The 17,374-nt window shown below is 43.5% G+C and overlaps 1 protein-coding gene across 3 annotated transcripts in view; it reads left to right on the top strand.

Annotated features, from left to right (window-relative positions):
• Nucleotides 1-17,374, top strand: part of epha3 (eph receptor A3) — a 216,268-nt gene that overhangs the window by 159,848 nt on the left and 39,046 nt on the right. For 2 of the 3 annotated variants that reach the window (XM_055645047.1, XM_055645046.1), the window contains exons 9-13: nt 840-907; nt 5,784-5,909; nt 7,475-7,660; nt 9,261-9,322; nt 9,424-9,633. In XM_055645047.1, the coding sequence (XP_055501022.1) occupies nt 840-907; nt 5,784-5,909; nt 7,475-7,660; nt 9,261-9,322; nt 9,424-9,633 (652 nt within the window). The remainder of the gene's footprint in view (nt 1-839; nt 908-5,783; nt 5,910-7,474; nt 7,661-9,260; nt 9,323-9,423; nt 9,634-17,374) is intronic. The other variant, XM_055645049.1, reaches the window with a different exon arrangement.

The raw sequence follows: 17,374 nt of genomic DNA on the forward strand, positions 1-17,374 counted from the left end.
TTTATGATTTTATTGTCCCTGAATCTGGCAGCACAGTCATGTGTGAGCAGTGTGAACAACAGCGGGCTGAGCACACAGCCTTGAGGGGAGCCGGTGCTCAGCGTGATCGAGCCTGAAGTGTTCTTGCCAACACGGACTGACTGCGGTCTCTCTGTGAGAAAGTCCAAGATCCAAAAGCAAATAGAGATAACATTTATTTGGAGACAGTAAGGCTGGTCGGAGAACTGGGAAGGGGGAGGGATGCAGAAAGACGTTACTTGAAGTTAGAGAAGTCAATGTTCTGGGGTGTGTGGCGTGTGAGCTGCCCAAGCAGAATATGAGGTGCTGTTCCTCCAATTTGCACTGGGCCTCACAACGGCAATGGCAGAGGCCCTGGACAGAAAGGTCAGTGTCGATTGGGAGAGGGAGTTAAAGTATTTTAGCTCTCATCTCACTATTCAAATCAAAATATGCTGCCTTAGACTCCAATCACTTACAACTCACTCTTGTTGTATTCTTCTTCTTCTTGCATATGGCGTGCTCAGCCTAATGTTGTAGGTCAACCTGTCCTATTTGATCTTTTGTTTGTGAACGTCAGGTTGATTGCATTAGTTGAAACAGGGTGGAGGATGTGAAGGTTGCAATCTCCCACCCCACTCTTGTCGTAATGTCATGTAATAAGTAAAACCTAGAGAGTAAGTAGAAATACTTGAAGCTACACTGATACATTCAAATGTGCCCTCGTTTTCCATTCTTGTACTTGTTAACAAAACATTTGACAATTTAAAAAGTTTATTAATGTTTCTATGGAGTGAAATGAATGGTGTCGGTTGGTAAGAATTTATTTGATTTATGCACAGGTTTTGCGGGTACAACAAATCAAAGCATATATCTGACGACAAAAGAATCTATTACCCAAATGGCCACAGTGAGTATTGAACCTGCAAGCGTTTGCAATTAACTAGAGAAAATGTTGGAAATGCTCAGCGGGTCAGTGGCATCTCATTTGTCAGGCTGCTGTTTGTGGAGGCTTGCAGAGCACAAATTGGTTACTACACTTGCTTGCTTTATATTGTACCAGTGGCAAAGCAACTAAAAGCAGTTCCTTGGCTGTGCAATGGTTTGAGACATCTTCATCATGCAAAAGGAGTTATATAAATGAAAGCTCTTCCTCTCGTTAAAGTGATGCCACACCGTGCATCTGTTCCATCTATCAAGCGTCTGGGAACGCCATCTCGTACATTAGTTACTTTCAGAATATTTGTTTGTGACCATTGATTTTCAGTGTCATCGGGTGGGAAATTATGTTTTAGGAACATGATTAGCCCACTCAGTCCTGCTCCAGCATTTAACGTGATTGTGATCGATATAGTGATCACATCTTCCCATTCCTATGTATGCACTATAACTTTTCACCCCTTGCATGTATCTGTCTGCATCTGGCTTATAAATATTCAAATATTCTGCTTCCACACTCCTTTGGGGAGCACTGAGCCCTCTGAGAGAAAATAAATTGCCTCATTCCTGCATTAAATGGGTGACACACTTAGTTTCAATAGTGATCCCTACTTCTTGATTTTTCCCCAGGTGGAAACATCCTTGCCTATCTGCCCTATCAAGACTCATTAGGATTATATAGGTTGCATTCCAGTGTCCTTCACCAACAGCAATAAAGACCTGGCTTCTCCAACATATTTTCATAAGATAGCCTGCCTCTTTACGGCCATAGTAAGAAAGCTTCTCTGAACTACTTTAGTTTAGTTTAGTTTAGATATTAAGCACGGAAGCAGGACCTTCGTTCCACCGAGTCCGCACCGGCCAACGATCATCATACACTAACACTATCCTACACACACACACACACATACACACAAGGGCAATTTTTACCGAAGCCAATTAACCTGCACACCTGTATGTCTTTGGAATAATGTGGGAGGAAACCAGGGCACCCGGAGAAAACCCACGTGGGACACGGGGAGAACGTCCAAGCTCCATACAGACAGCACCCATAGTCAGGATCGAACCCGAGTCCCTGGCACTGTTATGCCCCTGTCCCACTTAGGAAACCTGAACGGAAACCTCTGGAGACTTTGCGCCCCACCCAAGGTTTCCGTGCGGTTCCCGGAGGTTGCAGGTGGTTGCTGGAGGTTGCAGGTAGTGGAAGCAGGTAGGGAGACTGACAAAAACCTCCGGGAACCTCCGGGAACCGCACGGAAACCTTAGGTGGGGCGCAAAGTCTCCAGAGGTTTCCGTTCAGGTTTCCTAAATGGGACAGGGGCATAAGGCAGCAACTCTGCCGCTGCGCCACCATGCCGCCCTATATTTGTAACTGTATTTCATTGGGTTTGTACCTCCAGGTGAATAAAACATTGAGTGAACAGCTCATTGAAAAGATAAAACCACTAGCAATGAATTACTTCCTCAAAACTGCCTGTAGTTAAGCTCCACCTTGCCGCCCCCAAATACTTCTTATACATTAACATTCGTTATTAAATAAGAGACCAATACCGTACATATTATTACAGGTATGGTCTCAGCGGCACATACTAGATGGCACAGTGGCTCATCTGGTAGAGCTGCTGCCTCACAAGGCCAGAGACATGGTTCAATCCTGTGGGTGTTCTCCTTGTGGAGGCGTGGATTTCCTCTTGATCCTCCGATTTCCTTCCACATTTCAAATACAAGCTGGCCTGTAAGTTAAATGGCCTCTGTAAATTATCCCTAGCATGCAGGGAGTGGGTGCATAAATGGATTAACAGAGAACTAGTGTGAACGGGTAAATCGATGGTCGGCATGGACTCAGTTCCATGTTGTATCTCTAAACTAACCTAAAATTGAAGTATAACCTCAATTTTTCTATTAAACTCAATACTGTTCTGATAGTTTTCTTAAGCCATTACTCTGTTCAAAGAGCTCACCCAGACACCCTATCAGGGTTTATATTATAGCAATTAGCAGCATCTCCAGTACCTTGGAACTTATTTTCTTCTACTCTTTACTGCTGTATTCCCAGAGCAAAAATAAATTCCTTTTAAGTGGATCTTTACTGCAGCACCGTCAAGTACAACAACTGCCTGCTCTCAGCTCGGCATTGAAAGAGAGAAAGGAACTCAGCCTGAGAGAACAGTAGGAGGTTTTCCTTGTACTACTGTAAGCTTGGCCTTAGACTAGAGAGTTTAACTTAACACACTCAGCAGAAATAGGACAGTGGGCTTAAGAGCCCATTTAACAAACCCTCCAATTTCACTTCCCATTGAAATCAATAAGGCACTCAAGTGGTTAAACTGGAGGGTTCAACAGGCAGGAAGGAACTGCAGATGTTGGTTTAAATGGAAGATAAACACAAAATGCTGGAGTAAATCAGCAGGACAGGCAGCATCTCTCCAGAGCTGCTGCTTGTACCATTGAGTTACTCCAACATTTTATGTCTATCTTGGGTTTTACAGGCATCTGGTTCAAAGTTACCTCTATAATGTTGTGTTGCAGAAGTTCAAGTTCAAGTTCAAACACAAGTCTTCAGGATTAGGCGCATAATATCTGAGGAGATTTGGCTTTGCTGTGAGCATGTTTGAAAAGGAGGGTATCAGAAGGAGTGTATCCTAAATGACAACGTTAGAGCAATAAATAACTCAAAGGGAAACTCATTCATCGTATGGATCTTTTATACATCTAAATTATTTCAAGCCACCAGTGGTTGTTAGTAAGTCTTTGGTCCACTGTTACTTAGTTAAGAGTTTTAGATTAGATTAGTTTAGATTCGATTAGTGACACAGCGTGGAAGCAGGCCCTTCGGCCCATCAAATACACGCCAACTTAATGATCACCCATGCATTAGTTCTATCCTACAAACTAGGGACAATTTACAGAAGCCAATTAACTTGCAAACCTACTTGTCTTTGGGATGTGGAAGGAAACAGGAGAACCTGGAGGAAACCGATGCAGTCACAGGGAAAACGTGCAAACTCCATACAGACAGCACCCGAGGTCAGGATCGAACGCGGGTGTCCGGCGCTGTAAGGCAGCTACTCTACCACTGCGCCACTGTGTCACCCCATACGAAATTAGAGAAATACTGTTAATTTTCCACATGATAGGAATGCATGTTAGGAAAGTTCTAGCAATACGTCATTTGGACAGGAGTCATAGAAATATAAAATAGTGGAGCATTGGAAATGACCATTCAGCCCACAACGTCTGTGCCAAACAAAACTGCCAAGTTAAACTAATCATCTCTGCCTGCATGCGATCAATATCCCTGCATATCCATGTGCAATAACCTCGTAAACACCACGATCGTATCTGCTTCCACCACTGCTCCTGGCAACGCGTTCAGGCACCAACCACTCACTGTGTAAAAAACTTGTCACTTCCTTGCAGAAATGTATATAGATGGGCCATGCTATTTGTAAAAACATATTTCCTGAAAGGCAGTGGTGGCTTTGAGTTACTTTGAACGTATACCTCGTGTTCCTCTACTACAGATTAATATAATTCACCAAATGTTCCTTTCCCATAACACTATACCATCTATCATTGAATTTCAAAGGGTCAGTCTTCCTGAAAACCTCGGATCTGAACTGCAGCAGACACTAAATCTTCATGTCCATCCAAGATACCTGATTCGAATAGACCCTAAATATCCCTGTCAACACATTTCTGCATGAAACCCGTGACAACTACCTACATTCCCACATTTCAGTGACATGGTGGGGCAGTGGTAGAGTTGCTGCCTTCCAGCGCCAGAGACTCAGGTTCGATCCTGACTATGGAAGCTGACACTATGGAGTTTGTACGTTCTCCCTGTGACCGCGTGGGTTTCTCCGAGATCTTCGGTTTTCTCCCACATTCCAAAGACGTGCAGGTTTGGCTTGGTATAAATGTACAATCATCCCTAGTGTGTGTGGGATAGTGTTAATGTGCGGGTCAGTGCAGAAACAATGGGCCAAAGGGCCTGTTTCTGCGCAGTATCTCTAAACTAAAACTAAACAAAACTAATTTGCCTGTACCTTAGATGTGTGTGGACCTTTATAACTCACTTTTGTAAAGGAAAAAAGCATGGGTGAGTTATTGACCACCTCTTACATATTTTGGTTGAATGAGATGGAAAGTGAAACCGAGAAAGTGTGACTGGCCAGCCAAATATGTTTTGACAAAGATAGACACGAAAAGCTGGAGTAACTGAGTTGGTCAGGCAGCATCTCTGGAGGAAAGGAATAGGTGATGCTTCACAAGTTTATGTTATAGTAGCAGAATTAGGTAATTCGGCCCATCAAGTTTACTCCACCATTCAATCATGGCTGATCAATCTTTCCCTCTCAACCTCATTCTCCTGCCTTTGCCCCATAACCACTGACACCCTTACTAATCAAGAATCTATAAATCGCTGCCTTAAAAATATGAATTGGCCTCCACAGTTCTGGGTGGGAACCCTTCTTCAGACATCTCACTGCCCTCCTTCGTGACGTTTCGGATCGAGACCCTTCTTCAAATGGAGAGTCAATTGTTGGAGAAGGGTAAAGTGCTGAATTGGTAAATGAAGAAACATGGAGAATAGATGCAGGAGTTGGCTATTCGGCCCTTCGAGCCAGCACAAGAATAAAAACCAAACTCCAATTCATTATTTTAAAATTCAGTAATTCCACCAAACCTGTTTGTGGTTTGTGGCAGGTTGACTAGTTCTCAGGAATTTTAGGATCTCTTCTCTCCAGAATGATTGCCTGTAGAAGCCATAAGTGTTGAGAATATGGTTGTGTTGTGTTGATACCCAGGGCATGTGTGATATTTCTCAATGTTTCTGCAAACAGTTAAACTTCCAGGTCTACGGACATATGTGGACCCGCACACATACGAAGACCCCAGCCAGGCTGTCCATGAGTTTGCGAAGGAGCTGGATTCTTCCTCCATATCCATTGACAAAGTTGTTGGTGCAGGTACTAAACTTTATAAATGATTATTTTTAGTGCATATTCCTCTCTCAGGACAATCAGTGGCTATCTCACTGCTCTCTGGGCTCTGCATCTAATTGGACACAGCAGTGTGAGCCTCCACTGATAATTTTATCGCAGTCTCCGGCCTTATAGATCTTGATGCATGGTTCTAAATTTTCTGGGTATCAACAAATCCGTCCCATCTGTACCATGGCATGGGATGGGGCAGGAGCAAGAAAGACTCTTTTGGGGCCAGAAATGGCTTTGCTGCCTTTTGGTGTCATGATAGTACAGATGTGTGACGCCTTAATGTGTAGAAAGGAACTTCAAATACGGGTTTACACTGAAGATAGACACAAAATGCCGGAATAACTTAGTGGGACAGGCAGGATTCCTGGAGAGAAGGAATGGGTGACATTTCGGGTTGAGACCCTTCTTCAGTTTCGACCCGAAACATCACCCATTCCTTCTCTCCAGTGATGTTGCCTATCCCACTGAGTTACTCCAGCATTTTGTGTCTATCTTCAGAGACATCTTAATGCTATTTATGAAAGACACGCACAAACTGATACCTTTATTCAACCTTCACTGAACTGCATTGCATGGTTTCCCAATGCAACATCATACTATAGACACAAAGTGCTGGCGTAACTCAGCAGGTCAGGCAGCATCTCCGCAGAACATGGATAGATGATGTTTTGGGTCAAGATCCTTCTACAGGTTACCCAAAACGTCACCTTACAATGTACTCCAGAGATGCTGCCTGACCTGCCGAGTTACCCCAAGGCTATGTGTCCTTTTATGTATTAACCAGCATCTGCAGTTCCATGTTTCCAACATCACACTAAAACTTGTGGGTTTGAGTGTAGCATTCCCTGCCAGTGAATCACATGTTCTGGGAACTGTCAGCATTTAACATCACAAGTCTAAACCCCACAGGCAGCTGTTAAAAGGATATTCCACAATATAAGCAACTCTTTTCCAGTTACAGAGCAGTGTTGTTGTTTAATAAATGGGTGAGTTAAAGATGGAAATATGCACCCTGCCTGGTCTAGTAGGCTGAAGAAAAAGTAAATTAAATCTTCAATCCTTGATCATGGAGTTTAGATGACCTCCGAAATGCAACCAGTCGGCAGCAAACTGTGCAACGTGGCAGAGATTAATAGTCTTGAACCATCTGGGATAATAAGAGTGACCATGATCTAGACCATTGATAAAGTCAATAACATACACATTTAAGATGGATGGCGAATCTGTGGAATTCATTGCCAGAGAAGGCTGTGGAGACAAATCAATGGATATTTTTAAACCACAGGTTGATAGATTCTTAATTAGTTAAAGGTGTCAGGGGTTATGGGAAGAAGGCAGGAGAATGGGGTTAAGAGGGAAAGATAGATCAGCCATGATTGAATGGTGGAGTAGACGATGATGATGTACCTTCTACCCATAACCTCTGACACCCGTACAAATGCTTTTGACTTGCTTACCACTGCAGGTGATGAGAGAGGGATGGGAGACAGAGCACTGTTTGAAATTACAGCCAGAAATATTGTATTTTTATATCATAGGAGAATTTGGAGAAGTGTGCAGTGGACGCCTGAAGCTTCCCTCCAAAAAGGAGATCTCAGTAGCCATCAAAACCCTTAAAGTTGGTTACACGGAGAAACAAAGACGGGATTTCCTGAGTGAAGCAAGCATCATGGGACAGTTTGACCATCCAAACATCATTCATCTGGAAGGGGTGGTCACAAAATGTAAGGGGCCTGCCTTCATTGAAGCAGCATTTTTACTAATATTCTTCAATGGAAAGGAGGGGATGCAAATGTTTCACTGTTGTCCTGTTGAGTTTAATTGTCTGTATAATTCGGTATCACCTAGCCCACAGACAACAATGGACCATTGTGGGCTCCACCTTTCCGAGAACATCGTTACATTTTTTGCAAATCTTTCATACATTTGTTCTTTATCTCGATGTATCACCATCTATATCTCTTGTTTCCCTTTCCCCTGTCTCTCAGTCTGAAGAAGGGTTCTCGACCCGAAATGTCACCTATTCCTTTTCTCCAGAGATGCTCCCTGACCCGCTGAGTTACTCCTGCTTTTTGTGTCTATCACTATGGGTTTAGTTACCACAATGCACAATATTCAAGGCGCATTATACTCTTATTATTGTCTATGTCACTAACTAAGCTACTTCTACAACTGGTACAGTGATTTGGTTTTAAACAGAGAGATGTTCTTTCAGGCCGTATAAAATGCTTTCTGGTTATTTTTATGGCAATTGCTACCACAGTTCCTGGATTCTACATTTCTACATAATAAGGGTTTGATTTGCTTCTCTTCTTAACTCCTCTTTGTCCACAGTGATTGCAAGTGCACAAATATGTCTAAGATGGACACAGAGTGATCCAGCGGGTCTGGCAGCCGTCCTAGAGAAAAAGGATGGGCAACATTTTGGGTCCGGACACTTCAGGTTGAAGTAAGGTCCTGATCTGAAACAAGTGATGCGGACTGACCTGCTGAATTACTCCTGCACTTTGTGTCTATCTTCGGTATATACCAGCATCTGCAGTTCCTTTTATCAGATAACTTCAACTTTCTTTCAGGTTCATCCAAAGTGAAAAGGACAGGACATACTTACTGAAGATAGACACAAAATGCTGGAGTAACTCAGCGGGACAGGAAGCATCTGATTAGTCTGAAGAAGAGTCTCGACCTGAAATGGGTCAGTCTGAAGAACATCCAAAATGTCACCCATTCTTTCACTCCGGAGATGCTGCCTGTCCTGCTGAGTTACTCCAGCATTTTGTGTCCATCTCTGTTTTAAACCAGCAACTGCAGTTCCTTCCTACACATCCAGGACATACTTACTGGTTGATTACTTAGTATTATTACTTGGTATTATTAACAACGTGGAGACCTGGCTCGGGGGGGGGGGGGGGGGAGGGGCATTGAGAACAAATGGGTATACGGCAAGGGGACCATCAGGAACTAAGAGGAACCCGGTGGGGGGGGCCGTCTAGAACAAAAGGGGGAACCCAGTGGGGGGCGAGGGTGGGGATGCCACATGAGCCGGCAGGCAGTAGATAGGAATGTTTGGTGAATGTTTGCAACTTTGTCGCAACTAAACGTGGCGACACTTGTGTACTGCCTAGGTGAGGTCTGCTGTGTGATTTTATCAGGTTGTATGCAACACAATGCACTTCAGTGTACCTAGATACACGTGACAATAAAGTATCATTGTATTAGAATCACAGTAACAACTACTCTACCATGAAAATTGTGCTGAAAAAATATAATGTGTTTTAATTGATATCCCAATGCATTGAACTTGCAATTGCGACCTTTCTACAGGTAAACCTGTCATGATTGTGACAGAATACATGGAAAACGGTTCCTTGGACAGTTTTCTCAGGGTAAGCCGACTGATCATTTACTAAAGTACAGCAGTTTCAAGTTAAACTCCCTACTTTTTTTGACTTAGACTGAATGCAAAAACTCATCCATTCTCTTTAAGAGACATGATGCCCAATTCACAGTCATCCAGCTTGTCGGCATGCTACGGGGCATCGCTTCAGGCATGAAGTACCTGTCCGACATGGGCTACGTGCATCGGGATCTGGCTGCTCGCAATATTCTCGTCAACAGCAACCTGGTGTGCAAGGTGTCTGACTTTGGGCTCTCCAGGGTTCTTGAAGACGACCCAGAAGCTGCGTACACAACGCGGGTAAGCAACTCTTCTCCTGTCCCCATTATGCTGTCGGTTCATAATAAGTCCATAAGTGATTTTTTTTTACTTTACTCTGCACAATAAGGTTTTATTAATCGATTTCATTGAAACTTTAAAGGGCCAAAATTCAAACAGTCTTCACTGAGTTCTGGGAGTTCGAATGGCTTCAGATACATTCATAAGTTCATGTTCATAAAGTGGCAGGAGCAGAATTGGGCCATTCCGCCCAACAAGTCTACTCTGCTATTCAATCATGGTTGATCTATCTTTTCCTCTCAACCCCATTCTTCTGTCATCTCCCCATAACTCCTGACACACGTACTAATCAAGAATCTATATACCCCTGCCTTAACAATATCCATTGAGTTGGCCCCCATGGCCTTCTGTGGCAATGAATTCCACAGATACACCACCCTCTGACTAAAGAAATTCCTCCTCATCTCCTTCCTAAAGGAAGTCCTATAATTAAGAGGCCTGGACATTCTCTCCACATCCATTCTGTCCAGGCCTTTCAATATTCTCTCTCTTATGTGTCAGTATCATATTTAATACCTTGATAAAAATCAAGGTGTGCACTATGTAGAAGATGACAGTTTATTTTGAAGCAGTCCAAGTCTATTTGATTGCATTTTGATGGGCAGTCGCGCTGTAAATTAGAGTAATTGTAAGCTCTAAAAGCATAAAGGTTACCAGAGGTCAAATACATAAAAAGGTCTGATTTTTCTACAACCTAGAACAGTGCAGCACAGGAACAGGCCCTTCAGTTCACAATGATGGCCAGTGCGTCCTGATGCTTGTTCTGTTGCTCCTCTCACACAGCGTATGCATTACAGCCTATTCTTCCTTCCCATTTTATCGTCCACTTAAGGGCCTGTCCCACTTGGGTGTCAATTGCGCGTAATTTACGCAACATCATTTACGCGTCACGAGGTTTGTAGGCTAATTGGCTTGGTAAAATTGTAAATTGGCCCTTGTGTGTAAGATAGTGTTAGTGTGCGGGGATCGCTGGGCGGCGCAGACTCAGTGGGCCGAAAGGCTTATTTCCGCGCTGCATCTCTAAACTCAACTAAATTAAACAAAAAGCAATCAGAATAATACTCACCACTCTTAACGTAAACCGTTAGCGTATTGTTCTGGCCCACAGTTTAAACATGAACTGATCAGTCAATCATTTCCCGATCCTTTGGATGAAAGCCATTGCAGGAAGCCGATTGTGTTGTCACACAACAACACCTCAATAGGCTCTTTGCAACCTATGTCACATTTCTGAGGCATCCGGCTTTGTGACAGTTCTTCGGGCTGTGCCAGTCAGGATTAGAGCAATCAAATTGTACCAAAAGCTTTGAAGATAGACACAAAATGCTGGAGTAACTCAGCAGGACAGGCAGCATCTTTGCAGAGACGGGATGGGTGACGTTCTTCAGGCATTTTGTGTGTATCTTCGGTTTAAACCAGCATCTGCAGTTCCTTCCTACACATTTCGTCCGTACCAAAAGCTTTCATTCTTCAGTGTCCCTTATTGACCGAAGATGATAAACTGCTTTTAAAACCCATCAATTTATGACTTGAAACGGGCAAAGAATATGAACTATTCATGCACACAAGATAAAATGAAACAAATAAAAGGATTTTAAATAGCTGTAAGCTGACAGCTGGCATGTAGTTTATGCTGATGAAGGTGAGAGCTATAATTAACACTTTGATTTATTTCCGTCGAGTCGACTCCTTGTTATATTTCCTTAATATTCCCTTTCTCTGGAGCTGGTATACCAATGCCACGTTAAAGTAATTTTAAAGACCTAAATCAGTTTAACTGTTATTACAGCCAAGTGTACATTGCTTAGGTGCATTCATAGTATGGGTTTCTAAAGAGTTTACTCATGTGTTAAAGGCTCCTCTTGACATGATAAATTTTAACATTTTAATTTTACTGATCGTTATTGGCATCTTATGATTTCTGAGCTGTTGATTAGCCATGGGAAAGTCTTTTTGGAGCAGATTAATTAATGGGATGTGCAGAAAGGATCTGTGAATGCTGGTTTACACTGGAGACAGACACAAAAAGCTGGAGTAACTCAGCCGGTCAGGCAGCATCTCTGGAGAAAAGCGGTCTTGACCCGAAACGTCACCTATTCCTTTTCTCCAGAAATGCTGCCTGACCCGCTTAGTTACCCCAGCATTTTGTATCCATCATAATTCATGGGATGTTTTATTTTGTATGGGTGTGCTCGCTATCGGAATAGAAGGTAGAAGCCAGAGGAAAAGAAGAAAACAACCCAGTAAATAAGAATCAACTGAAATATAATCTTAGTTCAAGCTTAGTTTACAGATACAGTGCAGAAACATGACCTTTGGCCCACCACACCGACCCGCAATCCCCGCACATTAACACTAGCCTACAAACTCTAGGGACAATTTTACACTTATACCAAGCCAATTAACCTACAAACCAATTAACCTATAAATCTGTACATCTTTCGAGTGTGGGAGGCAAACAAAGATCTTGGAGAAAGCCCACGCGGTCACGGGGAGAACACACAAACTCAGTACAGTTGGCACCCGTAGTTGGGATCGAACCCAGGTCTACCGATGCCCCACCATGCTGCCCTTAATTCCTCCAGAGGAAGATGTTTTAGGTTCATTGGGAAAGCAACCCCTACTGAATCAACTTAATATTATTGTTGGCAACATTCCAGCTCCCCAACTAAAGGGGGAGAAATGGGTTGGAATAACTTAAATAAGAGATACAGTAGTCAACTGGGTGGCACCCTGAATGGCTGCTTCACAGAACCAGGGACCTAGGTACCACCCTGACCTGCTTCGCTTTCTGCAGCATTGGTCCTGTGACCGCATGGTTTTCTTCTGGGTGCTCTGGTTTCCTCCCACATGCCAAACACATGCAGGCTGGTAAGTTAATTACCCCCAAGTGTGAAGGTGAGTGGTAGAAACTGGTGGGAATTGATGCGAGGAGAAAAGAACGAGAGATTAATGTAGGATTAGTGAAATGGGTAATAGTGTGGACCTAGTGAATCGAAGGCCTTGTTTCTATAATATGTCTCCCTGTGACACTCACTCATTAGAAATATCATCAACAATTGTCACTTGTGAGCTTTTTACAGAGTTACATGATTTACACGATTTACATTGTTGGACCTGAAGTTAGGACGATATAAACAAGGACATAATAACAGCAGCGCAGTAATAGAGGAAGTGACAAGTACAAAGACATGTTCAGTTTGAGAGCACTTGCAGAGGAACAGGAGGAGGAGAAGTTGGCTTAGAAGTGACTAAAGGACCTTGGGAATACACATGGGCTTTGTGAAGGAAAGTTAGTGCCTTGGAGTTATAAAATTGTACAGCATGGAAACAGCCATTTCAGCACAACTCGTTCATGCCAGCCAGTGGGATCACTTCCATATTAATCTCACCACCTTGCACTTGGCGAATAGCCTTCTGTGCCAAAATTATTCAAATGCTTATCCTAACAATTTTTTAATACTGTCAGCAAACTAAGTTCAACCACTCACTCAAGCAATGCATTCAGATATTTGCTACTCTCTGGGTGAAGAAGGTCCCCTTCATATCGCTCTAATTCCCTTCCCGCATATACCCTAAAAATCTATGGTCTCTAGCTTTATCTACTTCGGATATGAAAATGTTTCTGGTAGTCCACTCTATCTTTGACTTTTGTGCACTTGAATCTTGTCACCTCACTAACCTTCTCTATTGCAGGGAGAACAGTACTCACTCCAAAGATAGACTCAAAATGCTGGAGTAATTCAGGTCGGCATCTCTGGAGAACATGGATAGGTGACATTACAAGTCGAGATCCTTTTTTAGACTAATTGTAGGGGAGGAGAAGAAAACTGGAAAAGGGGAGTTCTCACTCCAAAGATAGACAAAAAATGCCGGAGTAACTTAGCAGATCACTGAACATCTCTGGGGAAAAGGAATAGGTGGCATTTTGGGTTGAGACGTCTCGATCCACTGAGTTACTCCAGCATTTGTTGTCTAATTTTGGTGTAAACCAGCATCTGCACTTGGGGGTACACCATCTCATATTTCGCTTGGGTAGCTTACAGCCCAGTGGTATGAATATTGATTTCTCTCACTTCAGGTAGCCCCGGCATGTCCTCTCTCTCTATCCCTCCCCCACCCAAGTCGCACTAGCTTCTCGTTTCCGCCTGTTTCCTTTGTAATCATTACTTTTTTGCATATCTTATATTCATTGTTCTTTATCCCTCTACGTCAATCAATCAATCAATAAATCAATCAGTTTTATTCATCACATACACATATAAGTGCAGTGAAATGAATTTGCCAGCAGCAGTACAATCAAAAAAGAACACACAATACACAATAAAATTAAACACCAACATCCACCACAGCATTCTTCACTGTGGTGGAAGGCACAGTCCTCCTCCATTGTTCACCTATGGTCGGGGCCATAAACCTCCGTAGTCGCCGCTACGGACGGCCCGATGTACTGGCCCTCTCGTCGGGATGGTTGAAACTCCGATGTCGGGACAGTTGAACACACTCGGAGGTCCCGAATCGGCGCTTTCCTACCGGAGGCCGCGGCTTCAGCATGTAGTAGGCGGCATGCCGGCAGTCGGAGCTCTTCTCTGGCTGTCCCCGGTGAGGGAATCCAGGCTCCAGATGGTAATTCCACGCCGCGCCCATGGCTAGAAGCTCCGCAGACAGCGGCTTCAGAATGTTATCGGCCGCGGGCCGACGGTCGGAGCTCTTCTCCAGCGATCCCTAGTGAGGGGTCCCAGACTCCGGACGCCGCGCCCGCGGCTAGAAGCTCCGCAGACCGTGGCTTCAGGCTGTAACAGTCCACGGGCCAGCGATTGGAGCACTCCCTTCTGGCGAACTCCGGCAAGGGCTGTTAGGCCGCGAGGGGGGGCGACATGGAAAAAGTCACCTCTCCGTGGTTGAGGCGACCGAAAGCGGTTCCCCGCTTACCCCCCCTTACCCCCCCTCACCACCCCTCACACCCCTCACACAAGGCACACCAAGAGACATTAAAACACATATTTGGACACACTAAAACAAAAAATGGAAATGACGAACATGCTGCTGGCAGGGCAGCCGACTCGCAGCACCCCCACCATCATCTATATCTCTTGTTTCCCTTATCCCTAACCAGTCTGAAGAAGGATCTCAACCCGAAATGTCACCCATTCCTTCTCTTCAGAGATGCTGCCTGTCCTGCTGAGTTACTCCAGCATTTTGTGTCTATCTTCGGTTTAAACCAGCATCTGCAGTACCTCCCAACACTGATCACACTCCTGCAGTCTCTTATCAAGTTTGAACTGCTCCATCCCAGGCAACATCTTGGTAATCCCCATGTACCCTCTCCAGGACATTGCTTCAGATTCAGATTCAGATTCAGATTCAATTTTAATTGCCATTGTCAGTGTACAGTACAGAGACAACGAAATGCATTAGAGACAACGAAATGCATTTGACATCCACCATGTAACAAGCAAAATGGTGTGATTTCTATTCTCACCACTTTACTCCTTTCAAACCTGAGGGTACTCATAATTCTTTAGGATATTTCTCCACCTCATGCGTACATGTCCAATGCTCCTAAAGTTATTCCTCAGTAACGTTATGTGTCTCCTTTTGGACCTGCTGTCTAATGTGCTGAGTGATGGTTAGCCATCTTCTTTGGAGTTTGCTTGCAACCCAAGAGACTTTTGCATTGACAATCAAAAACACATTTCAGATGCTGGAAATCTATAATTATAGCAGAAAATGCTTGAAAGGCTCAGCAGGTCAGGCTGCAAGTATGGGCAGAGAAACTGAGCTAACATTTCAGGTCGAAGACTCTTCGTCAGATACTTGTATTGATGTGACCTTGCCAGTAAATAATAATTATTTCACTTCCTCACTGAACTGACACCTTTTCTGACAATCGGCAGCTGGATCATTGAGGTTTTTGAAATTTATTGTGGTTCGGAGACTCATTAGCTGCTTGAGCAGTGATAAAGAATAATTATTGTCGATTAATGTGATTCAAGGCTACTTCTTTGATGCTGCTAAAGAAATCCCACTCTTGCAGATCACACATTTGCAAGCCGCATTGTCTGCTGAGTTTCCTGCCATTTCTTCACTTGGAAGAATGATTTTCTCCTCCTTTTAATTAATTATTTTGCCACATTCTTTACAGTTTAGAAAGAAAAATAGGGCCAGAGAAGAAGATTCACTTAAAATAGCAACTTGAATGCTGGCAAAGGAATGCAGGGAACGTTTAAGTTTTAAAGCCCTGTCCCACTGTACGAGTTCATTCAAGTGCTCTCCCGAGTTTTAAAAAAATCAAACTCGTGGTAAACACATAGAATGAACGTAGCGGGTACGTCGGAGCTCGGGGACGTCTCTTAGCGGCTCGTAACGCTAACGGCAGGTACTTGGGAAACGCGGTATTGCTCGGGAAGACTCGTGAAGATTTTTCAACATGTTGAAAAATGTCCACGAGAGCCCCGAGTATTTACAAGCGGACATTACCGTAAATCTCCGAGTTTGAATCAGGGCAAACTCGGGAGAACTCTTGAATGAACTCGTACAGTGGGACAGAGCTTTTAGCGATAGTAATTTTGCTAGTTTTGTTTAGAGTTTACCGATACAGCGCAGGAAACAGGCCCACCGAATCCGCGCAGACCAATGATCCCCGCACACTAACACTATCCTACACATCCTAGAGACAATTTATAATTTTACCTCAGCCAAGTAACCTATGTGGGAGAAAACCGAAGAGCCTGGGGAAAACCCATGCAGGTCATGGGGAGAAGATACAAACTCCATACAGACAGCGCCCATGGTGAGAATCGAATCGGGGTCTCTGGCGCTGCAAGACAGCAACTCTACCGCTGCACCACCGCGCCGCCCTAAACATTTGTTCTAAACATTTACTTTTGTAGCTTGGAATCAAGAATAGAATGATAAATCTACTCCTGGTATTTGAATTCCATTCATGACACAATGATTGTTTTAGACTAGAAATGGGAACACTAATAGGTATTTGGCCGACTGAATAGATGGTTTATTTGGACTTACGATGTAAGGGTTAAACCACTGCTGATCATAATATTCTGATTTGAATGTTGCTTTGCATCTAATTAGTATGTAAAATAGTAGTTTTGTTTAAAATATGCTGAAAGCCTTTAAGGAGCAATAATATGAAGATGTAAACCGCTTCAGAAGGAGAAATAAATAGGTTTCCAGACACGTAAAATATTCAAATTAATTTAGTCGGTTTAACACCCAGCTGTGTTTTCTGTGGAAGGTTCGGCTTCAGCAATTGAGAGCTTGCAAGGGATTCTCGGCACAAATGCCAGGCATTGCAATCCCACTAACTCATTCCATTGTACAGATAGAGTCTGTGACAGTCCTCTTCTCCCTCAGCTTCACACTACCTCTTTTAAACGGCGGGCTTTACAGCCCAGTTTGGCAGCAATTGATGGCCACTTTGTGATTCACCAGGTTTTTCAGTATGTTTTTTTTTTGGAATTCAGGTCAGTTTGTGTTCAATTTTATTGTGGGCTGGGTAAATCCAAATCCTCTGCCAGCTATTTTAATGTATTAACCTTTTGAAACCAAATGTGGGTCACCACTTAATTTCATTTTGTTTAGAGATACAGTGTGAAAACGGGTCTTTCGGCTCACCAAGTCCACACTGACCAGCGATTCCCATACACTAACAATAACCTCGGGACAAGTTTCACAATGT

This window comes from Leucoraja erinacea, chromosome 13 (genome assembly GCF_028641065.1).
Source record: "Leucoraja erinacea ecotype New England chromosome 13, Leri_hhj_1, whole genome shotgun sequence".
In the NCBI taxonomy this organism is placed as follows: Eukaryota; Metazoa; Chordata; class Chondrichthyes; order Rajiformes; family Rajidae; genus Leucoraja; species Leucoraja erinaceus.